This window comes from Euwallacea fornicatus, chromosome 5, assembly GCF_040115645.1.
Source record: "Euwallacea fornicatus isolate EFF26 chromosome 5, ASM4011564v1, whole genome shotgun sequence".
Taxonomy (NCBI): Eukaryota; Metazoa; Arthropoda; class Insecta; order Coleoptera; family Curculionidae; genus Euwallacea; species Euwallacea fornicatus.
The window spans coordinates 5,804,992-5,832,061 of NC_089545.1; the positions used below are offsets into that span (position 1 = coordinate 5,804,992).

The 27,070-nt window shown below is 37.9% G+C and overlaps 2 protein-coding genes across 5 annotated transcripts in view; one reads left to right on the plus strand and one right to left on the minus strand.

Moving 5' to 3' along the window:
• The window catches only part of LOC136339063 (ionotropic receptor 75a-like), a 72,195-nt gene that overhangs the window by 22,419 nt on the left and 22,706 nt on the right, over positions 1 to 27,070 (plus strand). The gene's annotated exons all lie outside the window — the stretch shown is intronic.
• Positions 1 to 27,070, minus strand: part of IRSp53 (Insulin receptor substrate 53 kDa) — a 53,323-nt gene that overhangs the window by 20,800 nt on the left and 5,453 nt on the right. For 3 of the 4 annotated variants that reach the window (XM_066282010.1, XM_066282009.1, XM_066282007.1), the window contains exon 2: positions 8,874 to 8,987. In XM_066282010.1, coding sequence (XP_066138107.1) covers positions 8,874 to 8,939 — 66 coding nt within the window. In that variant the 5' untranslated portion in view covers positions 8,940 to 8,987. Of the gene's footprint in view, positions 1 to 8,873; positions 8,988 to 25,615; positions 25,644 to 27,070 lie in introns of all 4 variants that reach the window. The other variant, XM_066282008.1, reaches the window with a different exon arrangement.

The following is a 27,070-nucleotide window of genomic DNA, read 5'->3' on the forward strand; positions in this document are numbered from 1 at the left end:
CGTTGAAGCAGCAGTTCACACGTCAAAAAACGCCTCTCAATGTCCCTTGGTTTCAATTCATATGGAACCCAACGTCCTTCCTTTTGAATCATACCCAAAGTTTTAAAACATTTTCCTACCGTTGATAAGTTAACTCTCAATGATGTAGACAATTCTTGAAGTGTTTGACATGGGTCTTCGTTGAGCAATGCCTCCAAAGCGTTGTCTTCAAATTTTTTTGGCTGACCAGGTCGCTCCTTGTCAACCAAGTCGAAATCACCAGCTTTAAAACGTGCAAACCACTTCCGACACGTTCGTTCAGCTAGAGCATGTTTATCATATACTTCCACTAAAATACGATGAGCTTCAGCAGCACTTTTGTTCATATTAAAGTAATGAAGTAAAATTCCCCGCAAAAACCCTTTATTCGGCACAAACTGTGACATATTCAATAAATTATAAAATGTCGTTATTTATTATTTAAAAAGGGGATATGCAAAGCAAATGACCTCTAACGACCGCTGTTTCACGATAAGCATATTATTGTAGGTAACGACGCAATACTGTACTATCTATGCCATCTCTTGTAAAACGCTACGAATTAATTCCAACTCCTAATACTTGGACGGTGCTACACGTCAACAGACAGCAGAAATTGTCCGATAATTTATGGTGAAACTCATTTAATTTAGCTCCATCCATCGGTGAGATTACGAAAATCATTCTATGCCTCGATCATGAAATTACCAGTCCCGACTTGATTAACTAATATTCGCATACTCAAATAAGTTTCGCCACAGAACTAATCTCCTTTGACACATAGTAGAAATACCACCTTAATGCCGCAATTAGTAACGAAAAACAATCCAAATCCCAAGATTTGTGGAAACGCAATTAAAAAGAGATAGTGATTTATCCGTCCGATTAGGAGATGGCGCGCTCTAATTTACCGAGGCGAGAAGAACGGTTTTTATTGTTCAATCAGGCCCAATATTTCCAGGCATTCTGCCCTAAAATGGACACAATATAAATCAGTGCAGCCTGCACGAATCTGTAATTTCCGCTCATTGACTGAAATGCAATCAAAAGGACGCGATTTATTTATACAATTAAGGGTTATCTCCCCCTCAGTTCTCCAGAGGCATGTTGGGCATGTAATCAACTATACGTTTGTTTGCGAAAGGAAAAAGGTTTAATTAAAATAGGCAATCTTGTGGGATGGTGCTAAAATGTCAAAGATCGATATGGCTCATGCTTTGACCACCCACAATAATATAATGTTTGATTTATGATCTTGTACACCAAACCCATTAATACCTATTATTAAGATTTCCGCAATCGATACAATTACAAAAAATTAATTGTACCTGCTTTGCCAATGCCAAACTAGGAGAGTAAATGCCGCTGTATTGCTACATCACAGGCTGGTTTGATAAATGATTATTTCTTCGAGTTTTGCTTGCTCGGTACCAGAGCTGCGCGATTTGGTTGCTATAGGTGCCATTAACAAAAGAATCAGCATTTCGACAAACAGCGCTGACCCCGTATACATTTATATATACAGGGTGAGTCTTAAGTAATGGGACACAGAGCAACGATGGATTTATGACATAAAAATAATGCAACATAGCTAAATTTATGTTATACCAAAAGTTGAAAATAACTGAGGTACAGGGTGCCAAAGTTGAAAAATTAAATCAAATTTTCTTTAAAATCTCTGGAACAGTTCGGGCTAATTTCACGAAATTTCTGATATAGGGGTTTTTGGAGATGATCAATTCAAATTTATCGACGATTTCGGTGTATCTTCTAGAGGGTGCCACAATCGACAATTAGGAGTCATTTAAACCATTTAAACTTTTTTGTGCTACGGCGTATGTCATTTTGTCCCCATAAAATTTGTTCCCCTACCTTTTCTAGTTAAAAAAGTTATACCTTATTGGTGTCGCTAGGAGCGACGGTTTTCGAGAAATTCAATTAAATAACTTAAATTCCCATTTTTTCTACGTGTTGACATGTAACAACATAATTTTTTTGTATTGTTAAAAAAGCACAAAGATATGTAGTGCGAATTTTTCATGAAGACAAAACTGTACCCGTACCATTTTACGCCGGTGCTAAACTTATGTGAAGTCGATCTTCAAGCGAGATTGCAATTTTGTAACTTCTTTCGGATGTGCCAGAACGAAGATCCACTGTTTTTAAATAAGGTCCTCTTTACGGATGAGGCAACTTTTACCCGGCGAGGTATAATTAAACACCGTAACAAACATGCATGGGACACAGAAAACCCTCACCTAACTACTGAACGCCAATTTCAGCACGAATTTAAAATAAATGTTTGGTGCGGGATTATTGACAACTATTTCGTAGGACCCTATGTATTACCACCCAAATTGAATGGTCCTCTGTACTTAGAGTTCCTCCAAAATGAACTAGGGAACCTTCTTGATGATGTGCCTCTGAATTTAAGGCAAGTAATGTTTTTTTGTGCAAGATGGCGCACCCGCACATTTTTCCCGTCCAGTAAGGGATTCGTTAAGTACACGTTTTGCCAATCGTTGTATAGGACGTGGATTTGAAATACCCTGGCCCCCACGGAGCCCCGACTTCAATCCTATGGACTTCTGTGTATGGGGTTACGTGAAAACTTCCGTTTACCAAAATACAATAAATACACCTGAAAAATTATTTTTAAAAATTCAAAATGCAGCCACATTATTTTGGAATGAACAATTGCTATTTAAAATAAAGAGATCGTTCTGTAAAAGAATTGCAAAATGCATCCAAGTAAATGGTGGACACGTCGAACATTTATTGTCACAGGAAGATATGATTAATTTTTAATTTTTTGTTATTGTTAAAATATTCGTTTGGAGCTTAAATAAATGTCAATAGAAGACCAACTACGATATTAAATTGTTTTCATATAATCTTTGTGCTTTTTTAACAATACAAAAAAATTATGTTGTTACATGTCAATAAGTAGAAAAAATGGGAATTTAAGTTTTTTAATTGAATTTCTCGAAAACCGTTGCTCCTAGCGACACCATTAAGGTATAACTTTTTTAACTAAAAAAAGTAGGGGAACAAATTTTATGAGGACAAAATGACATACGCCGTGGCACAAAAAAGTTTAAATGGTTTAAATGACTCCTAATTGTCGATTGTGGCACCCTCTAGAAGATACACCGAAATCGTCGATAAATTTGAATTGATCATCTCCAAAAACCCCTATATCAGAAATTTCGTGAAATTAGCCCGAACTGTTCCAGAGATTTTAAAGAAAATTTGATTTAATTTTTCAACTTTGGCACCCTGTATCTCAGTTATTTTCAACTTTTGGTATAACATAAATTTAGCTATGTTGCATTATTTTTATGTCATAAATCCATCGTTGCTCTGTGTCCCATTACTTAAGACTCACCCTGTATATGGGTATATACACGACCATGCCCCCACTGTGTAAGTCTAGACCTACATTATGTTACAAGTGAATTTCGATTTCAAACGCCACGCCCCGAAAAAAAATCGTTTGGAATATCACAGTGACCACACTAATTCACGTTCGGTGTCTCTGCAAACGGTAAGGGATCACTGTCGGCGTTTTTCTAATATTGTCTCGATGGCAGTCGCGTTATACGGGGCGTTTCTTAGGAAATGTATACACCCTTATGTCCTTAAATTTACATCGGTTAATTTAGTTGATGCACCCTGTACGGTTTTGCGTCTTGGAATTCGCAAAATACTACAGATTTCTTCGATTTCTCCACGGGCTTGATTTGCGAAAAATTGGCGCATAAGGTTGAAATTTTGTAGGCGACTCAATGGAGTTTCGAACATTACTTAAACCAGTGGCGCAACTTTCATTTTAAATTAAGACTCTGTTGGCGGCTATGGTATTGTGCGCTCTTGATTGCTTGGACCCCACTGTCGGAGTTCAGATTTTACATGCCAATCTTTGGATGGTATGTAAAATATCGGCGCACCGATATCATCGGCGCGCCGAACAAGCAAAGAATTTTCTATACAGGTTTTAAATGCCTTTACATAGATCTAGACCGTATCATTTTGCCACGCCCCTGATGTCTGGAACAAAGAGGTTTTCCTGACGGTAGGCTGCAATTTTAGTCAATTTAAGGCCGACTTTATGGTACACTGAGTGTATATTTTGTGAAGTTGAAATTGCTTGTACATTCCTTGTCACGTCCCAAACTCTTATATCTATATAAAGCATTAAAAAGCTGCGGTTCTCGTTTCTTACGTATTCAGACGAAACGCTGCAGCTCTATGTATAACAATGCAGGCGCAAAATATACGGGCGTTCGGGCCGAAGAAATATGGCTCGCTCCCATCCACGTATACAGCATTTAGAGTTAATGAAATTGCCGAAATTAATGGCAAAAAAGAAAACAAACATTTGGGATTTCAGGTAGTTTCAAATGGAATTTATAGCAGCAATGTTTCAGGGAGATGTATTTTTACCACCTGGCTTCGCTGGCTAATTGCTAAGAACGATTCAATTGCGGGTAATTATTTAGGGCTGCGAATTACGTAAAGGACGTTCAAGGGGACATATGCCTGGAAAATTGCAAGTACAACTGCATAAGTGGCCATTAAGAGTCGTTGGAGTCGGAATTAACGAGAGACCTAATCGTCGATATTATACAACCATAACAAAAACCGTATTATCGAAAATGACGAAACAACAGTTTGCATTATTCATAGTCACGTAACAAGGCTTACGCAGAAATTAATTAGTTATAGCCTAATAAATCCAGCGAATCATTGACTGAAAGATGTATGCATCAGACGTTCTCCTCAGGCGTAACTAGAGCCTCAATGCATCTACTGTTAGGCAACTGCAAGAAGGCAAAAGTTGCACATAACAAGCCATTTTATGTTCCAAACTTGTATGAAGTATTCGAGCTTAATTGCCACTTTTCTTTCAAGAATTGGCCTCCATAACCTATCGAGCAAAACAAACGAAATTTCACGTCATTTGTTATTAATAAAGGATGCTTGATTGCTTTTACTACTCCTTTATCGGTTCGATTTGATTGATTTTGTTTGGGTGAAACGCAAGTGGCAGGTCTGGTAATTAAATTACCGCGGAACATCTTGTAACGGAAAGGAAGTGAGTGCCGTACAAGGTGCCCCTTACAAATTATAAACGAGCGATAGCATCTTAATTTCCCAGAGATGATTGCTCGCAATTTGTCTGATGGTAAGTCGTTGCGTAACCGGCCGCTGTCTTGTAAACACTCCTCCCTCTTCCGACACCTTCACGAATTTTAATCAAGCGCCTCGGCAAATATTTATCCCTCAGGGGTTCGGAAATTATTCATTCAAAAAGTATTTGCTCAATCTTCAGGCTTGTTATAAATTCTTTCTGCTCAAGCACCGTCCGCGACCCTGCAAATACTCGGTTGTGCAAATTTTTAAAATAGTGTTTGGATTGCGTCCCAGTCGTTTAATTTCCTACGCAGATTATTCTTGGAGATTAGCACGGTTTTTTCAGAATTTCCGTACAAGGGGAATTTCCCTACAAGTGTCGAGGGGCGAAAAATTATTAGTGGCCATTTTTCCCGGACTGGGTGTCAAGTGCGTTAAAATCGATAGTGGGATGCGATTTTTTGGAAAAAGCTCGATGGAAATGAGTGTCATATCGAGAGGTCTATCGCCCGCAACGACCCTTCGTAAAAAGCCATCGCCACTCTCAGATTCGACATGGCTGCGAGTCTGTGCCAAAAAACTCGAATGTTTGAAAAACTGTAACTTCCCCATTTTGTATTGATATGTCCCCTGACATGCAACTCATTTTCAGCCAACTTCTCTCAGAAAGACGAATGTTGCATTTAGTTTAGATGTATGTATCACCCAGAGGGAAAAACTCCCAAGTTTCACGTTCTGCTCCCAATTACAGACGACGTTTTCTTTCGGCGCCGCCTGGTGCCCGAAGCATGAAATAAGAACCAGCAGATACTCATCAGGTACCTCAACCGTTTCTCAAAAAAACAAAAAAAAAACCTACGTGCGTCGATTATCGGGCAACTGCCCGAGTTACTTAATAACTTCATAACCTCAAGAAGGGTTTGGTCACTTTTTCCATTAAGGCAATGGACAGACCACAATTTCTGACTGGTTATGATCAAATCAGATTAATTGCCGCCTTGAAATTGCACAGAAAGCGAAATGGACGCCTGCTCGCATTACGGTAATTAATATATCAAGGGCAAGAAAGTGGTCCTTCAATCCATCAATAGACTGAGCCTTTTTCATTAAGATAAAAGCGGCGCCAGGACGAGCATAAAATGCCGCATCCATTGTAATGGTTCCCCTTTTCAATGTTAAGTAACCCGAAGTGTGGTGGTTAGTGAGCGTCTACCCCCTTTTAGGAGCGTCTCCAATGGCTTCATACATTCGACATACGCACAAACGTAATCTAATTAAGCGCACCTTCCAACTGGATTAAATTAATTCCTGTTGTATCAGCGACAAAACAGAACGGCTCTTCCTCATGAACAAACATTAATTTAAATGCATGTGCATCGCAAATATTTCCTTCTCCGTCCTCCTTTTTCCTCGAAACTCGTACAGTTTCAGCTGCGGTTTCGCCACTTCGCGTCTGACTGCATGTAAATGCATTGCTCAAACTGGTTCAGTTTCAGCTGCGACAAAGTATGAAAATCCTCGTACCAGTTTGCACTGAATTATATGCGCGGAATTTAAATAGTGCGGTATCAATTTGCATCTTGCTAAACACGCCGGAATCCGAGAACCGGCGTTTTGTAACCGCACAGTTCGGGTTTCTTGAAAAGTGCAAATAACTTTATTTGCACCTCGTTATTTACTGTTACGAAATGAGATTCTCGGAATTGCAAACTGAGGGGGAAACTCGTGCATCGAGGGTTAAAACTGAAACACTCTAATTGCTCCGTGAGCCGCTTACACAAATCGAAAAGACAATACGATTGCAAAATTCTCTAAACTAGAAGCGGCAGTAATCAGGTCATGCACATCCCCATTAAAGCTTTAATAGAGATTATTCCCGACAGAATTTCCTTGGAAAGAGCTTTCGGACTGGTCCAATTCAGGCCTACAGGGCGATTCTACGGTTTCTTGCTTTATAAATCAAATTACGCGGTCTTAACGGTTTCTTAATCAATTTAGCGCTGGCTATTCGATAGTTTATCCGATCTGGGGCACGGGAAATAATCGCTCTTTCTAGGTTTACAGCATGTGTGGTTTAAAAAAAATTCCGATGTCCACCGTTTATGAAGAGAAAACCTTCGCTCTAACAAAGTGTGCCGCTCTAACAACCCGTGAAATAATCAGACGTGGTTTTTCCGCGTCGTTCAACAGGTTGCAACCCGCTTTTTCTATCCATTAATTTTCCCGGAGATTTTTCCGGGATAAATGTCCGCCAAGTTAAGTAGCTGGTAAAGTGGACAGGCCTTTAGCCGTGGCAAAAAGTTCTCGTAAAGGGTAAACAAACAAGACTAATGATTTTAATTTTCCTGTACATAAACTTACTCGCTCGCGAAAGGCCCTTTACATACTCCCTTTATACGTGCGCTTATAGGCGAGGAAATGAGGAAAAGTTAATCTTTGGCTCTGCTAACACAGTCGTCTCGAAGAAAAATGACGGTTATTTGTAATGCTAGCTTTAGTTCTCTTCCGGCAAAATAAGCTGCGCTTGTCAAGATAACACTGTCGAAATAATGGAGCCATAAAAAACCCTCGTCTAGATTATTCTAAATAATAGAACTTTAGGGATATGTGGGGCACGCATTATCGTAGGTGTTAGGGTTAAATTCGGCTCAGGACGTCGAAACACAAAGATGCCATTATTATTTATTACCTCTCCAAATGCGACCGCAAAGAGCAAACCGAAGTCGCAATTTAAAACTATACAGGGCGTTCACTTATCGTCGTAAGGCGACGCCATCTTGGTTTCGCGTATGCGGGGTGTTTTGCCGAACTCCGAGTTTTGCCCATCTCCCCCACTGTTTTTCTCCCACATCTCACAATTAGACGCCCTGTCCACGCTTTCGTGCTGATGCTTAAGATGTTCTGCGGTGCAGCCGATTAAAAGTGAAATTTGTCTAAAACCCCAAACGTCCTCCCACTGGTGCTGGAAAAAAAATGGCAGCCGTTTGTTAACGTAGCCGGCGTCTTAGCGAGGCCCATTAAGATAAGACCGTTAAAATAAAGGGCGGGTCGTCAAGAGGTCCGAAACGATTACCACAGAGATGGAGGAGGGCCTATTGTGTCCTGAAGAGATAACGAGTTATTAATGGCGACTGCTTCGAAATCTAAGGCAAAAAAACCTCGGCTGTACATATTCGTCGCGTTATTATTAGCACAGATCAAGGTCGTGAGAACCGCGACCATTAATCTCCCTTTCAGCTCTTATTAGGTCTAATTATTGCCAGCAGGAAATGCCCGGATTTCTGATCAAAAACAGTTGATCGTCTCGGCTCAGTTTAGAACCAATTTCTTATGGCTCAACTCTAATATTTTCCATCAGCCTTTCACTTCTTCTAAGGTCGCTCATTAGCATTCATTATTAAGCAAAATGTTATTGGTTAAATTAAATTTAAGCGTGAACAACCATTGTGACCTTTCGGGAAGAGGAAAAATAATTAACGGGGAGTACGTGCGGCTTTTGGGGATGTTTTGATTAGGCAAATTTCTGGTTCAGAAACGAAGAGAATATAATTCAGAATAACTTTTTCGACGCGACAATACCCGATAGAACAGTTGTTACGACCGATATCCGATATGCACAGACTTATCGAATTACCATCCAACATTCCCCGCTAAACCAACTATATGGGATTACAGTAAACTATACAGTAGTTGTGGGGCTTTGCTATTAATTAACTTACCTTATAGATCCCATCTACGAGTTTTATAAGCTCTTCGGTCTCCATTGCGGTGGTTGTGGTGTTCATTCAGTTACATACCAGACATAGCACGTTCACCCTCCCGTCGACGTGAGCCTGTAAAACGAATTTCGATCAATATAGCTTTTTCCAGTTCTGATGCAAGCATTTATTAAATCCTAAACATGCAAATACTTCTTTTCGGAAAATTACCCTCCCGTGTAAGTCAATAGTAAAGCAAAACAAACATCAATAAATCCCCATTCAGTTTTCATCGGGGACATTGTTAATATTGAAATTTTTGTTTACTTTCGTGTACAATGTTTTGTTTCAAATCGTATTTTATAGTGAAAACTTCACTCAAATGGAAAAAGTTTCAGTAGGTTTTACCATTTCTATGACGCTCAAAGGGAAAGCACGCGAGTGAAACAAGGACAACTACGCCGCTTTGAACACCATTTCGATGAACTATCTCGTTGTCTAAAGATTTTTCAAATTACTCATATCTGTTTTATATTTGTGTTTTATGCTGATTAACTTCACAAAAACTCGAAAAAATTTCTAGCATGAGAAAAAATCCCTCTGCTTCACTGAACTTTCACACAAAAATGTCTCTTTTTTCTCCATGTTGCTGCGGAAGATCCTTTTCTTACCATACAACGGCAAAAAAGATGTTGAGGCCTGATTCAATAGGAGAAATATGGGAGATACTCAATTTTCGAAATGAATTATTTGTGAAATTTTTTACCCGAAAGAACATCAATCTACGTCATTGAAGTATGTTACAAAACCAATTCATTTTAGTCCACATAGCTGCAGAAATTGTCAACGAAATTTAATGAAACGTGGAGGCGTGCCGAGGTTGACTCAGTGCAAAATATTGCAAAGAAAATTCAATTATCAAAATTCATTCTTACACAAATTGGAACTAGAAAGATAATTTATCTACGCCGCTGTGATTCGGCATGAGGCCACTCGTATTTTAGCCAGACTGGAAAATTGCATTGGAATTATTAACAGAAAAAGGGAACACAAGTGTTAACATGTAAGTGTTGAACTCTTAGAACGATTCTCTTGCCAATGCGCCATTTCAATGAAATACAATTTTATATTAATTAATACAAAATCCATTTTTTAAGACTTTTATTTCAAAAAAAGTTAGCGAGATTGTATCAATTACTCACGAAGCAGCAAGAGAACTAATGAACTGATTATGCGGGTGATGCTTCGCCTCATACAGGATGAGTCAGTTCATACTAGCAGGATTCAGGTATTCGATACAGTACCTTATTTCGAGTTCAGTAAGTTATATAAACATGTCGGCAAACGCTTCGTTTTTGAGATACGTAGTGTTAAAGTTTAGATTTTGTTTTCATTTCTCACGCAGGTTCTACAGTTATTGATATAATTTATTCAAATTTTTACCATTTGTTACCTATAATGGCCTACAAGTTTTGACGCGTGTAGACGATTTAAAAACCTGACGGTGATATTTTTTCGGCATTAAGGCCGATTGGAACCGTCAAGAAATTTTTTGTGCTGCGCAATTGACTGTTTACTTTCAAAAATATAGGTCTACGTTCAATATAGAGACTTTTTAGTCGTTTGCAGTTTTATCGCATCTCCAATCATTTTCGAGCAATTTGGGAAAGTCCCTGAAAAAAAAATTTTATGAAAAAAAAATTTCGAAGGTAAAAGCATCAAAATTACCGAACATTTTTGCATGAAAGCGTGTAATAATAAGTTAGGCATTAGTACTTTATGAATAACCCGGAACTATTTTATTTTTAAATTAAATCTTCAAAATGCGACTCATTTGCTGAATACATAATCGGCATCGCGTCTCAATTGACCTCTTTACTGAAACTAAGTGATAAACTTTAATCTCTTCGCAGACCCGTCTTATACGCCCTCTAAGATTTTTAACGTCTTGAACAGAAGTTGCATATACTTTTCCTTTAAGAAAGATCCACAGAAAAAAATCCAATGATGATAGATCCGGAGAACGTGGGGGCCATACGACATCCATTCTATCGCTCTGGATAATTGAAGTTTAATGAAGCCCTCCTATTTCTTCCAAAATGAGCTCAATAGTCATTTAACCGAAACCAAGCTTGCCGCTTTAAGTTTAGAGAAACATCGTACCACATATTAGTATACTCGGTTTCTAGAAACTCTAAGCAATTTTGCGAGTTGACTCTTCCTGGTAAAAAATAGGGCCCGAACAAACGATTTTCAAAAATTCCCACCCATTCGTTAACGCTAAACCGATTTTGAATGTTCGACAATCATATGTCCTTTCACAGACTTTATCATCACATCAAATTACTCGAAAATAGTTACAGATACGACAGAACTGCAAAGGACTAACAAGTTTTTAAGTTCAACGGGGAATCCACATTTTTGAGATTAACTAGTGGCTGGTGCACCATAAAAAGTTCTGGAAGGTAAAAGGGGGTCTAACTACCGAAAAATTATCACCGTGAACGTTTTTAAGTCGTCTGGACACGTCAAAACTTGTCAATCATCATAGGTAACAAATAGTAAAAATTTTAATGGATTATCTCAAAAACTGTAGAAGCTACGTGGGAAACGCAAAAAAATCCATTCTTTCACACCCTGTATCTTAAACACGAAGCGTTTACCGGTATATGTTTACATGACTTACCGAATTTAAAATAAGGTACTATATGGAAGACCTGAGTTCTGCCAGTATAAACTGACTCAGTTTGTATAATACACTGACTTTCAAAAAAACCACAGCACCAAGAAGAACTGATCGTACACGTTTGAAATTCTGGCATTACGTTGGGTCCGGTAATAGGTAAAAACGATTAAAATATCAAAAGAAAATTATTGTCAATAAGCGAAGAAATTTAATAATAATTTAATAATGGGCGGTATCTCCTCTTAGATTAATACATTCCTGTAAGCGACGTGGCATGCTCAAAATTAAATTGTCAATGTCTTCCTGTGGTGTTGTATCCCAGGCAATCTGCACCTGCTCGCGGAGTTCATCTGTGGTCTCTGGAGGGCGAGCTAAACGTTGAAGTCTCTGACCCATCATATTCCATACGTGCTCTATTGGGGACAAATCTGGAGACCGAGTTGGCCAAGGCAAAGTATCCAAATTTTCAGCTTCCAAATACCTCAAAGTATCGTTGGCTACATGTGGTCGCGCATTATCCTGTTGAAATGTACTTCCGGGATGGTCGTGCATGTATGGTACAAGAACCGATTCTAAGACGCTATTAATGTACCTCTGAGCGTTCAGTCTATCGTAAATGAAAACAAGAGGAGACCGATTACCATACTGGATGGCACCCCCAAACCATGACACCTGGTGTTAAACCAGAATGACGCCTTTCCATAAAGTTCAAATTTAATCGCTCTCCTCTGCGCCTTCCAACACGTGACCGTCCATCAGATCGCCATAAACAAAATCGGCTCTCGTCACTGAACACGATTCTTCTCCACTCATCCACCCATTGCACTCTCAGACGACACCACTCCAGTCGGGCCACCCTGTGGTTTCGTGATAATGGAAGCCGACGCATAGGACGATATGAATTTAGTCCAAAACTTCGAATTCTGCGATACATCGTACCAAGGGATTCCACCCTTCGATTTAGGGTGGCTACCCAGTTAGCACCAAGAGACGGGATTGTTTCAAACGGGGCGCCTGTCGCTGAACGACGAAGTCGCCGGTCTTCGCGTCATTCTTGGACGGCCACTACCACGATGACGATTTACTGACCCTTCGTTAGACCAATCTCTCCAAGCTCTTAGCACTGTTGATGCGTTTCGATCCAATCTACGTGCAATTTCGCGGAAAGGTAAACCTGCCTCATGCGCACCAACAATTCTTCCCCTTTCGAAGGGAGTTAACTGCATTTTGGCGCACACGAGGCATTTTGCCCTACCACACATTCAATATGGTACTAACGATAGTACCTTTATCGCTATCCGCCTGTAAAAAAATTTGCAAAAAGAACGCTCGTCACAGATAAAAAAGTAAAGAAAAACTTCATATCGCATTAAAATACGAACTTGAAATTTTTATCATTTTTTTCTCTTTACAAGTCCAAAATCATACCAAAATTTCAAATACATACAGTGCGTTCTTCTTGGCGTTGCGGTTTTTTTGAAAGTCAGTGTAATATTCATCGGCTGAGTTATCACTGGAGGTGCATCTACGAGGTGCGTCATAAAAATAACATATAACGGGGTAAGTGGTCATATAACTATATCTCACAGGCTAGAGGACTTAAAAAAGCGTGACCTCCGAATCCGATATGTCGCGTGTCGGTTTTATAGCCGGCGCTTATGCTGGATAACTCTGCAAAAAAAAATTGGGCCAGGCCGCTTTTTCGGCCCTTAAACTGGCTCCCTCGTAGCCCCAAGCTTAATTTGAACGGTGCAAACGCCAATTCCACATCAGTTAATATGTGAAAATAGGACTAATTTTTTCCGCATCTATGTGTTTTTTTTTTTTTTTTGTAAGCGTAACTAGATGTAATTAAGCCGGGATAATAATCCTCTAGTGCGAGGTATATGAATGGCAAACGATTCGCATGCAGCGCGACATTAATGAAGCCTCGCGTAATGTTTCCGCTCGAAAAATTTGGTGCTAAAAGCTGACAATTCGGACACGGAAACCTTTTTTTGGGGCCCGAAAGAGTTTTTATTTGAGGAGATAATTTATCGGTCTGTTCAGTGCATTAAAAAGATGGGCGCGACAACCATTTTTTTGCAGCACACACACGTACACGTGACGCCCAAGGAATGTGCTAGAACACGGTCTCGTATTTAGCCATGAAATCCGCTACTACTCACGAGAACTAGTTTTTGTTATTTATCACTTTCATTTCAGACTTTTTCATAACGCCGAACCGCGGGATTTCACCTTTATCCGCGTGCAGCGCAAACATGCCGTTCCTAAACAAACTTATTAAATATTTCGATTATCAAGTCACAATTCACAGTGAACAGGACTAGTGAAACTGAAATTGGAATTTATCCTCTTTTCATTTATTAATGACTTTTTTTGGGAGTGCCACATTACTGTCCTTCGCTTCCTCTCCGTATTTTCCTGTCGCACGGCGGGTTTATAAATTATGCATTAATAGGGATCCTGGAACACAGTTTGTTTGCAATTTCTGAAGAATTTTGTTCGGAAAATTCTAATTTCAGATTTAAATGTCCCACGAGTTTATGTTTGATTTCGCAAAGAAATCAATTATAGGGATGTATGCCTGCGAGACTAACGAAGGTAAGTTTTAATTAGTCACAACGGCATAGGGTGTCCCAAAAAATTGCGGCGCATAAACTGCCAGTTTTTAAAATAGGACCTAGAGTTACTCACACAATTGAGTATACACCTCTGATTTTGTCAAATAAAGGTCTATTTTTTCAATTTAAACAGCTTTCGGAATAACACATCTCTCTCTATACGGGGTGAGTCGGGAGGAGCGTGTTGTACATGAAAAGTAAATGTAAAAAAACTTAAATGTTGTTATCCGATTTTCGTTTGTTTACAAGTTATAGCGTAAATAAAATTTCTTAACTAGGATTCTATTTACCATAAACGTACCTTTCCTGAACGTTGGGTTGGTCGTGCTGGCCCTATTAGTTGGCCTCCAAGGTCTCCAGACCTCACACCACTAGACTATTGTTTGTGGGGTTGGTTTAAAACTGAAGTGTACAGAGTAAAAGTGGACGTTCAAGATGCACTAATTCAACGCATTAGAAATGCTGCAGCTGCTATTAAAGAAAGACATGAAACAATCAGGAACGCGACGAATGCTCTTCATAGACGAGGCCGAAAATGTTTAGAAGTTAATGGCAATATTTTTGAACATTTACTATGATATCCAAACGTTAATTTATGGAATTTCTTATGAAATTTATAAATTTTTTAAATTTTATGTTTTAATTTTATTTACGCTATAACTTGTAAACAAACGAAAATCGGATAACAACATTTGAGTTTTTTAAAATTTATTTTTCATGTGCAACACGCTCCTGAAGTTTGGCACGCTCCTCCCGACTCTCCCTGTATAATTGATAGAACTCCAACAACAGTATAGTAAAAAAAGAAATTGCAAAAAATCAATTTAACATTTTGTTTTAAATATTTTATGAAATCAAAGCAAAATACGATGACACAAAATTAAAGATACATCGCTTAATAATAATGAATTTCTAAAGATAATTTTGTTTAACAATGGGTTGCAAATCCCTTAGCATCAATTACGGCCTTTAGACGATCTGGCATAAATGCTACCAAATTTGTCGTAACGGAAGAAGGGATGTTTTCCCATACATCAATAATATCTTGCTTGAGTTGGAAGATATTTGAAGATTGTTTTTTTTTAAGGGTCCTTTTCATATCCATCCACAAATTTTCTATGGGATTGATATCTGGTGATTGTGGAGGTGGGTTTACTAATCGAGGAACGTTGTATATTAGCCACTGCTTAACTATAGCCTCAGTGTATTTGGGATCGTTGTCTTGGTGAAAGTGGTAACATCGAGGCATTTTTAATTTTTCAGCTGAACGACGCAAATTATTTTTTTTAATTTCCAGGTATCTCTCCTTATTCGTAATGCCGTCGATGAATTCCAAAGTCCCAGTTCCTTCAGTTCCCATACAACCCCACAATAGTACACTACCACCTCTGTGTTTTACAGTAGGAACGGTGTGCTCTGTTTTGAAGGCTTTCTCCAAACAATTTGACGACCATCAGAGCCAAATAAATTGATTTTGGTCTCATCGGAAAATATTACGTTGTTTCAAAATGATTCATCACAATTAACATATTTTTTGGCAAATTCCAATCTTTTAAGACGATTTCGTTTGGAAATGAAGGGTTTCTTACATGCAATTCTACTATGAAAATTGTTGTTCCGAAGTACTCTTCGTATTGTTTCATTGGATGTCGTCCGATGTATTCTTTCCTCGACCTCCTGACGTACTTGTGCAACACTTCTTTTAGGGTTTCCTTTAATTTGTCGCAATATAAAACGCTCATCTTGCGAACTCAGGATCCTTTTCCTTCCTCTTTCAGGTTTATTTTCGATTGTTCCTTCATATCTGTACCGATTAATGATCTTCTGTATTGTGGAATGGTTTTTGTCAATCAATTTTCCTATTTCATGAAACGATTTTCCTTGGCAATAGCACTTTCTAATTTGCTTTCTCATATCAATTGATATTTCGCTTCGAACACGTGCCATTTTTGTTTAAGATGATTTACTAATGCAAGTAACTACAGAAAGCAACTGACATATAAAACCAAGAATTCCTAAGTGCGTTAACAACTTTTTTTTCTAAATTCCGTAGATATTTTATAGATTATTTGCAGGCGTATCTTTAATTTTTTGTCATCGTAATTCGCTTTGATTTCTTAAAATATTCAAAATCCGTTGTAAAAGCACTTTTTTGAAATTTCTTTTTTTAATATAATGTTGTTGACATTGTAAGCCTTATTTAGATGCAGAATCGGCATTGAAAAAGTCGGTTAAAATTTGAAAATTAGAACCATATTTGATAAATTCAGAGGTGTATACTCAATTATGTGAGTAACTGTACGTTTCTTTCGTCCCTAAATTTTTTTAACCTGGAATGCAGTGCCGCATAAAATCCTTAATATCGCAGTTAGCTTAACTGAGATTTTGATATTCTTAGAATCTATTCTCATGTAAGATCACCTCAGCAAACACGAATATTCATTTAGTCAAAAATGCGTACAAGAGGCTCACAATAACAACTTCAATTTCTTCCCTTTCCAAAGAGGGTGGTGTGGTATTATGACGTGGGATTTTTTTTTTTTTTAATTTAATTACTTGTAGAGATACAATCTGTCACAATAAAGGTAAAGATAAATTGGACATTCACCATCTATGCTGGCAATTACAAATTATAGTACTAAGTGGTGTAGTAAAAGGACCAACATTTCAGTCCCTTACTTGGTTGAATCTATGTGGCAAATCTAGAGGGTTGAATCTCTTCAACCTGGTCGTAATGTCGCTGTGTCCAGTAAATTTATGGCTAAGTGATTTGGGTGGTGATCTAATCTTCGCATGTAGTTATTTGAGTAGCTCTCTATTTCTTCTCGGACTGTTTTGATTGAGAGGTCGGAGTGAATTGTATTGTTGCTAACATACCATGGTGCATTAACAAGCATCCGTAACGTCTTAGATTGAAAACGTTGTAAAATTTCGATATTAGAGTTGCTGGCGGTTCCCCATAGCTGGATACCATAGGTCCACACGGGCTTGGTGATGGTTTTATAAATTAGCACTTTGTTCTCTAGTGATACTTGAGAGCGGTATCCCAGTAGCCAGGTAAGTTTTTTTGTTTTGAGATTTAGTTGAGTTCTTTTGGCCTTGATGTGCTTCTTCCAGGTTAGCCTCCTATCGAGGTGCATTCCTAGGCATTTCACTGATTCTGCCTGGAGAATTTCCACGTTGTTTATCTTCACTGGCGGGCAGGTATTTCTTCTTAAGCTGAAGGTGATGTGGGTGGAATGACGTGGGATGAGAGAAAATTCGGTTTTCTTCATTTCGTTCGAAAGTGGTAATCATATGACACCTTAAATGGTAACGGAGTTATTGATTATTTCAGGAAAATCTGCACTCGTGACTAAGTGTCCGACTGTTTAACATGCGTTGCCATAGTTTCAATGTTCTCTGTGTTGAATTTTGATAATTCATTGATCTCGAGACTAATTTCTCTTACGCCAATTCTTGGGTTTTCCACTTCTCATAACGTGATGTTCGGTGCATTTACTTCCCCTAACGCCATCTCACCAAAAAACGTCAAAAATTGAAAAAAAAAACGGTACCATCCCAGTTACTTGGGAGAATTTTTGTGGAAGTAGAAGGTACTAAAGAAACCGATTCTTAATCGAATTCTCAATAATTCCCAATATAAAAAAAAATCGCAAAAAAGCCTTCAGGAGGTGCATCGGGCGGTAGAATTAAGTTTATACATACAGTGCCATAGAAAAGTATGCTTATCCCCATCAAAAATGGCTGTTTGGACAGAACGGATCAGAGAAGGAAAAACATCTTTTCGAAACATTATTTATGCCCAAAAATACATTAAATTTTATTATTAACAAAACATTAAAAAAATCCTCTTTTAACAAAATTTAAAAAACTCATAATTGCAGGACAAAAAGGTATGCGTACGGGCAATAGATTTTGCGATATTCCTCTAAGATCTGATATGTTGCTGCAAGTTAACGTCTGGTTTCTGCAATAGTTGTAATCTGACCAGATAGCATAGGTTTCTCACTAGTTAGACAGAATAATTGATCGATATGGCGGCAAAAAGTAAAGAGATTAGCATTGAATTGCGTGAACAAATTATTAGATTGAGGAATGAAGGATTTTTAATAATATCTGATTTTGAAAACTTATTGTTATACCTTTACTAATAATTATTTTTGAAAAACTTAATTTTTTTTTAACGGAAAATAATTTTAAGGTAATTTGCATGCATCATCAGGCTTAGATGCATTTTTCTCCAAAACCGTTGCTTCTAGCGACGTCAATAAAGTATACCTTTTCTAAGTATAAAAAGTAGGGAAAAAGGTTTTTAAATACCAAAATAATATACACCGTGGCACGAAAAAGTTACAGAGATTTAAATGTGTCCTAATAGTCGCTTGTGGCGCCCCCTAGAAGAAACAACTAAATCGTTAATAAATTTGAATTTCGTATCCTAAAACACCCTCAAATATGAAATTTCGTGAAATTAACTCAAAGAAATCGAAAGATATTAAAGAAAATGTTTTTTTTTTCAACTTTAACACCCTGTAGCTCCAAAATTATCAACTTTTGGACTGAGGGAAGTTTAGTTAAATCGACTTATTTTCACTCAAACAATCTGCGGTATTATTTTGGCCACGTAATTCGAGGACACCCTGTATAATTTTTCCAAAAGGATTTTCTTTATTATCCAATTCCTTACGTAAAAAAGCCGTGTTCGACGGGGGTACGCATACTTTTCTGCGGCACTGTATATACAGTATATTTATTGTAAATATTGAAATATTTGCCTGCATATGTCAAAACGGTACTCTTCATAAAAACAACAAATTCGAACGATTTGATGAAGGAATAGACACCCTCGCAAGATCACGACACGATGCTCACGGCTATTGTTCATAAGATAATTAAATTTATAAGCTCAGATATCTCATTCAGCCGTCAAAGTTGTTAAGCTTTTAACAGACCGAGACAAAATGTTGAGGTTGATGGTGGCTTCATCTTTACTATAAACGTTGCTGTAGCTATACTATCTATATTAATTATGAACGTCACGTATTTAACATCGTATAAAATTATAAATTAGTGTTGCTGTTGAAAAATCTCAGAGTTCTTTTTCGATTAAGTCCCCTTTCCAATAGAAAATGTATTGTTCATTCCATCGGGGTGCGTTTGCATAATGAAACTATTGCGTTGAATCCAGACGTTTTCTCCCGTTTTACTAAATCTGAAAACATCGCATGCTACTCCCTCTATCGCATATCGATTCCAAGACGGATCGGCAGTACCTCAACAAAGGGCAGGTAGTACTGATACCACTTCCTAAACGATTCACTCGAATCTTAGGGCGACGAACAAGACGTTCGTAATGCGCTCTGCCCTAGTAATCGGGATAATCGGGTTTCCTATTGTTCTAAATACTCGTGTGGTAGGCCTTTCGTATATCCATAATTTTGTGAGTAAAAGTGGGTGGTGTTTTGCTGTCATGTCGTGTGTATTAAAGGGGATGTTGTTGACGTGATTCTAGCTCACACTTTTGGTGCTCGGGGGTAAATTATGATTATTATTTGTTGTGGTTTAGAGTTAAGATTTGTCATGTCAGTGGGAAAGACGTAATTAGAATTTGAGTTGAAAGTCGAAATTATTTGCACTTGTGGCTCTGCTGGAAGGTACTTAAGACCATTTTGAACGTACCTAAAAAACACCATTACAACTTGAAATGTTTCGAAGATTTTTTTTTATTTCAGGAATGAATATAATTTTTTTTTGCTTCAGATTACCACTGTGCACGCCTCTGCTGCGTGTAGAAATTAATTATAAACTCGAACTCTTTTGAATGCTTCTTCTCGAGAATTAATATGTTTTTATTGCATTTCAGATTACCACTCTGTACGCCTCTGCTTCGCGTAGAAATTAATTCGAGACTCTAAACGTTTTGAATATTTTTTTTCGGGAATTAACATGAGATTTTTTTGTTTGTTTTAGTTTTCCACTGTGTACGCTTCTGCTTAGAGCAGGAACGAATTCAAAGTACGAATTGTTTAGATTTTCATTTCTTTTTTCGAGAAATTAAATTGTATTTTTTTATATTTCAGGTTTCAACTCTGTGCCTTTCTCTAAGTCAAAATTAATTCGAAACTAATTTGAAAATTTTTTTTAGGAATTAATATATATTTTTTTGAAGAATGGAGATTCACACAAAGAATAACAAAAGTACAAATTATCATTTTCGAACCATGCGTAAATATTAAAAATTCTGTGCATTAAAAAAGGATTCCGTTCACGTGAAAAAATTCCATATTATGCAGTAACTTTTAGTTTTAAAATTGGTGAAAACCGACAAGTAGCGACGAAAAAGCTTTTAGAAATAATTTCGAAAAACGATATTAATTTGAAAACCGTCTTCCTTTAGCGGCGAAACGAAGCCATATTGGATTAAGGTGAATTTACCTACAGCGCCTTATTTTTGGTTCAGGAATTGTTGGTCCAGCGTTACATAGTCACTTCAGGAACACCCTGCGTAATGAATGTGGTCAAAAGGTCAGCATTTACCAATTTTCGTTCGGAATGGAATACTTTGTATACGATTGACTAAAAAGACGGCGTGACCTTAGAAAACATGACACCCTGTAGATCCCCGCTATTAGACGGGTCATCTAACGTATGTATATAATGTATTTAGTGCATATTTCAAATTTGAGATAAATATCTCATAAACTTGGATAATGAAACAATGGAAAAAAGTCATCAGCAAAATCTCAGGACCGTAATGAAATATTTTAAATATCGCATTGTAATATACTATGAAAATCTCCCACAAAGAACATTTTTTCCCTGCGAGAAAGTCAGCTTTGTAGTGTACGAAAGAAGGGAGCAAAGAAACTGGAAAAGCCAGGATTTAGTTAATCTTTAATGCTTAATCCCTGCGAAACATTGTCGCCAACTTTGTAGAAAATTTTAATTTAAACGAATCTAAAAGAAAAAAAAACACCGATAATAAATGTGTTTACCACAGTAGTTGAAGCAAGGACGCGTAGAAGCGCTAGAACTAAACCGAAGAGAAGCAGATGAACAATCTTATGCAAGGCCAATGCTGGCGGTTCGTGTATCACTAATGGCGGCACTCTTAATTACGGGTATTAGCGCTTCCTAGTGGGGTACTACTCATTGTCTTATTTTTCTGCAATTAACGCGTCCAGCCTTCAAGGCCGCTCGAAGGAGATTTTGTATATCGCGTGACGCGGCTAGAGTTCAATAATTTAACAATCGGTTCATGTTCCTGATCAAATTTCGTTTTGGTGAAAGGTCACCTGGTCATATAACTACTATTACACATCAACAAATGACTCAGCTGGTTGAGGGAAAAAAGTGCGACACGTTTAACCTTCGTTTTCTTTTATGTTTGAAGAATTCGCCTTTTTCCGCCACGCCTTTAACATAACGGGCGAGTAACCTGCCTATGAGAAAACCAAACCGCAATGTTTACTGATTGTTGCAATTGGTTTGGTTTATCGATTATACCGTTTTTTAATGCTGCGAGTAATGTCTTAAGTTGTGCGGTTGGAAGTTGGTTTGCAGTTAACTTAATTGCCTATGTTTACCGTCGCCTTTGTGTCAAGAAGCTGCTTTCCCTTAAATTTTCTCATCTCTCCGCAATAGCCAAAAGTGATTTCATTGGACTTCAACAGTCAAAGACGGTCCCATCCACAGATCTCACTGATCTCTGCCGGTACTAAGGAAATGGTACTAAAAGAGGCAGATTTATAGCAACGGCTTTTGACGCTAACGAGGTTTGTTAGCTATTGATTTAGGATGGATGAAGGTTTCTGCTTCTATTACTATAGACCCCATTTTGCAATCCAATACATAATTTCAATTGGAACGTCCATGTTTAATTAAATCGAAATTCAGGTGCTCAGTTAAATACCTATACATGGACTTTAAAACAAACATATTTCGTTTTTACAACCATGCACTTGTTCATCGGATAATTGTTTAATTTCGGTCCAATATACCCCTGTATGTGTTTGATTTAAAATATTCCTTTTTCAATGAACCAAATTGGCTTTTATTAGCCAGTATGGTCAAAATTGGATATTGGACAAAAAATTTATCAGTGCTCCTCTAATTAAAAATGGAAATCACAGCTGGATTTTGGGATAATATTTCAGAGCGAGGCGAAGACTTAAGGGCCAAGTTATCCGAGTGTTGGTAAGTTTACCTAGAGGCGACGTCCATGACATACCAAGAGGGGAAGTGCCATTAATCTTGACTCACATATGCCACAATTCTGAAAATACGTTTGCAAAAAGATTAATTTATCCATAAATATTTCAGTGAAATTGAGCATTTCTGAAACCTCTATCATTAGATAATCATTAGTGACCCAAATGTTGCAGGTTATTTTAAATTTATTCATTTTACTAGATAATGCAACTTCAAAATACGTAAATATTCATATGCAAAAACCTGTTTGCTTATTTGCATTGAAGCAGGTTAATTAATGTGTAAATAAGCCTTAGGAAGAAGATTTTTATTAATTATTGAAATTATCACTATGTAAACAGTGGTCTACTCCAGCAGTTGTAGGCTGGACATTAAAAAAATGTCAAAATGGCATTTCAGCTCTTCGTGGAAGTTGTGAGCTTTTAAATTAAGCTTCTCTCTACAACAAAGAAATTGGAAATATTCAAATTTCAGCAAATTTTTCCAGGAAAAGCGATTGCACTGTCAGGTTTAACGTAGCGATCATTCAGTTCGCAAAAATTCCAAATTTCATAATGTTGTAGCTTTCTTGTTTTCGACGTCAGTCTCCTCGATGTGGTGCTCGTTTTCAGCTAACTGTTATGGGAAAAGCCATCGTCACTGCCAGTTTGGACGTAGCTCTTACTGAATTAAAAAAATCGATCTTTCGGAAAATCGAACCTCAGTAAGTTTCCGAAATCAAACCCACAGTTTCGGTACCGATTTCCAGCTGAGTTTTTCCCGGAAAAGCTATTGCCACTATCAGTTTCAACAACACGCAGCTGAGCATGCTATTGAATTACGCGTCTCCTTAAGAACTGAGGCCTTAATTAACGTTAGAACGGGCTAATATCTTTCTCAATCTCGAAGCGGAATATTAAGAGAGACATAAAACCGTCGCATTGAAAACGCATTAATTACTTGAACCACCAATAAAAAGAAATTATCTGTTGATAGCATCTGCAGAATGAAGGTGTTAATTACCGCATGTAAATGGAACTGGGAGGGTTTATGATTATTAATGGGCTTAATTCACCTTGACAGGTTATTGCTTACTATTAGGCCCTCGAGTATTAAAGATGGACAGAAAACCCATTTTCCCTAGCAGAGGACTGACCAGCGAGGGCCAACAACAAAATATTATAAATCTTGCGTAATGAGTGCTAATTACGCAATTAGGTTAGATTAATTGCGGCACGCTCGAACACTATGCTCTAGTTACTTCGTTAGTGCCGAAGAAGACGCTTTAATGATACAATTTCACAGTTCTGCACTAAAATCTAATTGAGTTCCAGTATGAAGAAATGAACGGTTACAACCATTTGCCATTAATTGGTTATAACCGTTACGGAACGACAGGGAAAAATTCACAAGTTCGATGGTCCTTCATTGATTTGAGTGTAGCGACCTTCAGCCGAGTCCAGCGACATTTCTGCCCATTTTACAGATGGTAAGTAAAAGTCGCGCTCTGGGCCAAGAGAACGTTGTTCTCGCTGACCTACTCATACTCATAACGGTTTCTTGATAACGTTGCGATGGAAGATGTAGTTTTATCGCACCCACCTCTGGTCAATACTTAGATGCCACCTTTGCATGTTCTTCCACTGGTGCCATTTCAACTGTTTACCATTCATCTCATGTTAATGCCAACAACCTCATGTCTGCACTTTCACTTCTCGCAGCTTCGGGGCATGTTTTGAAATCGGCATATTAGGCGATTTCCGAAAAATCTTCAGTTTTCAAATGCCTTTGCCGTACTCGAGACACGACGTCTTCCTGATGGTGTTGCAGCGATGTTGCAATGATCTAGATTTATGTACGTAATCACGGTTTCACTTAAATCAATCGTCAGATGGCTCAAGGAACGCAATGAAAGTAAAACTTATTTATTGCGTATTATGTACAAAATATTGCCAAGTAGACGTTTTCCCATCGGGCTGCGCATTCTTCCACGTAAAAGAAAATCCATGCGGTAGTTTTTTCTTCAACATTTAAGCTCGCCATGTCTAATGGCCTGTTACACGATAATGTCCCTATTAGATCTGCACTATGCGGATGCTTAATACCGATTCCTTCCTGTTGATGATGATGAGACGGACCACGGCATATCATTATAACAGGAAGAGCGGATCTATTAATAGCTTTTTCGGTCCTACTTGTTGGTCATTACAAGGAGAAATTAGCTCACGGAACAATCTAAATCAATGCTCGGTTACTTAATGAAAGTGTGCGACAATAAAAAGCCTGAAGTCAGGTTTTTGCTGCATGGACCAAGAGCTGCTTTCTTTAATGGCCCAAACAACGTAAGTATCATTTGCGCCTTCAGGTGCGAATATAAGCGTAAGTGAAAGACTATCACTTTTACTTAACGAGGTGACATATTCGAGGCCAATTCGCGTGTATATTTAATGTGCAGAAATGCGTGATATGATGCGGGATGAGATTGGGTAACGAAGCGCCATTCTGGAGGACAACAACGTCGCTCTGAGAAAGACATGTTTAAGGCACTGCGACATATGATAGGCGCGCTAAAAACACTGCTTCGACCATATATTTCACAGATCAATTATCGGCAATTGGACCCACTTCAGGTCCAGTTCTTCTGCGAAAGCCATCAAATTTCTCGTAAAATACAGTAATTCACTGCTGAAACGACCGTATGAGCGCCGCGAGCCACAGAAACCAATTTCTGAATGGCTCTCATCAATTATTTTCAGCATAATTAACTGTCGATTTTAATCATTTTTATCGCGTTTACGTGTGTTTGTTACGGATGTGACTGCGATGTCCTGCAGATGATTTTGTTGTTGACGTACTATAATGGAAAAGAGCAAGTTGAAATCGAGAAATTCAGTCGTTGCGCGAGCACGAAAAACGGAGTTTCTGTCCAGGGTGTCCCAGGAACAACGGTTCAAATGGGAATTGAGTGTTAAGACAATCTTTTCAGTTTGAACAATATGGCGCTCCTGCGCATCACTGAATATTTGAAAAAGAGACGTTGTATTCAAATGGCCACCACGAAGTCCCGTCTTAAGTCCATTAGATTTTTTAAATCATTATTATGGGGTTACCGGGTAATATTCTGAAAGATGTAAATATAATCAGAAATTATAATCAAGCCCGGTTCTTCACGTAGAGAAGCTGAGCGTATTAGAATTCGAAAAAATACTGCTCCGGCATTTCACAGGTACCGCTATCCACCAGCATATATTCCTCCTTACCTGTACGCATAATCTGATATCATCATACCTGAAACAACAAGAAAATGTATAAAAATCGTTAACGAGGACAAACAAATTTTGAAGAGCAACATAGTTTTTTTTTACCTCAAATAAATATCATTAGACAACATTTACGTTTTTTTTACTCATTTTGGAACTCATCGAATAGGCCATTATCCCTCATAATTAATTACTCCTACAAGAAACCCGATCCTCAAGCTTAATGAGCTATAGGGAGTAACGATAAGTAAAGAAACTAATTGATAAAATGATTGATACTCTTCATGCACGGGCCCCATTGTAAAAACTGATACCTTTGCAATTTTAATGCCTGAAATTACAATATAGCTATAGAAAGCTTTTTATAAGTAAAATCTATGGAAGTTTATTCAGTCGCGCTCTACAAAAACATTTCCAGCTTATCCTCCTAACTGATAATAATTAAGCAGCTCATAATTAATCATAATTTCAATTATTTTCTTGTGTCTCAGCCTTGCAGAACGGTTCATTGCGATTGCGATCCAAAGTATCACGTTTCAAACATACCTCGCTAATTAGAGCAGCTACAATACTAATTTAATAATAAGCGGAGTTGGGAAATGTTTATAACTATGTATTGCAAATTTGCCCATTGTACAATGATAGCTATTTAAAAGTTAGTGTACCAAATAGCTCAATTATCTATCCCGATTATGCCGCGAAATGGCCATATCATGTAGACTACTTCGGCTATTTTCGGTTCATGTATTGGTAAAACTCAAATGCTTGTTTTTTTTATACATTCACAGGGCCGCTCAGAGGTGGCGCCACTTTGTTTTGTGAATTTTAATTCGTTTTCAACGAATTCGTTCAAGAGTGTCCGATTTTACATTATTGCTGTGTGCCCTAGAGTAAACTCTTGTCTCATCTTTAAAGCCACGTGCAACTCGTTTATGTTAACTCTCAACAAGTTTTCTCCCCGTGATCCATCCCCTCCTGAGTCAGTCGTCCTTCCTTACCAGCCTGGCAATCTCTGTTGACGTCGGAGTCTCCTTAGTCAAGGGGCAAAGGTACATATTGACTTGTCTTTTTCTTTTTATAAACTGTAAAGGCGTTTCACGTTATGAAAAAATAAAAGACTTCCAGAAAATTCTAGAATTTTCCAGAAATTCAAAAACAACATAAATATATGGACGTGCGTTTTGTTATATTTATTTAATTATTCAGTGTATTAAATGTCACTAAATTATACTAGAAGTAAAGGTTTGGTTCTCGGTTTAATTACGTAGATATTCCTTGACGCATTCATTGAAAAGGCAGATCTGACATTTACCTATACAAGCGCGTTTACAGTTACAACCCAGAGCAAAAAGTAAAATTGCGAAACTGTAGGTGGAATGTATGTTGAAACACACCGCATTCCTAATTGCTATATATTGCGGTCCATTGGTACTCATAGTTTGTGTCATTATATTG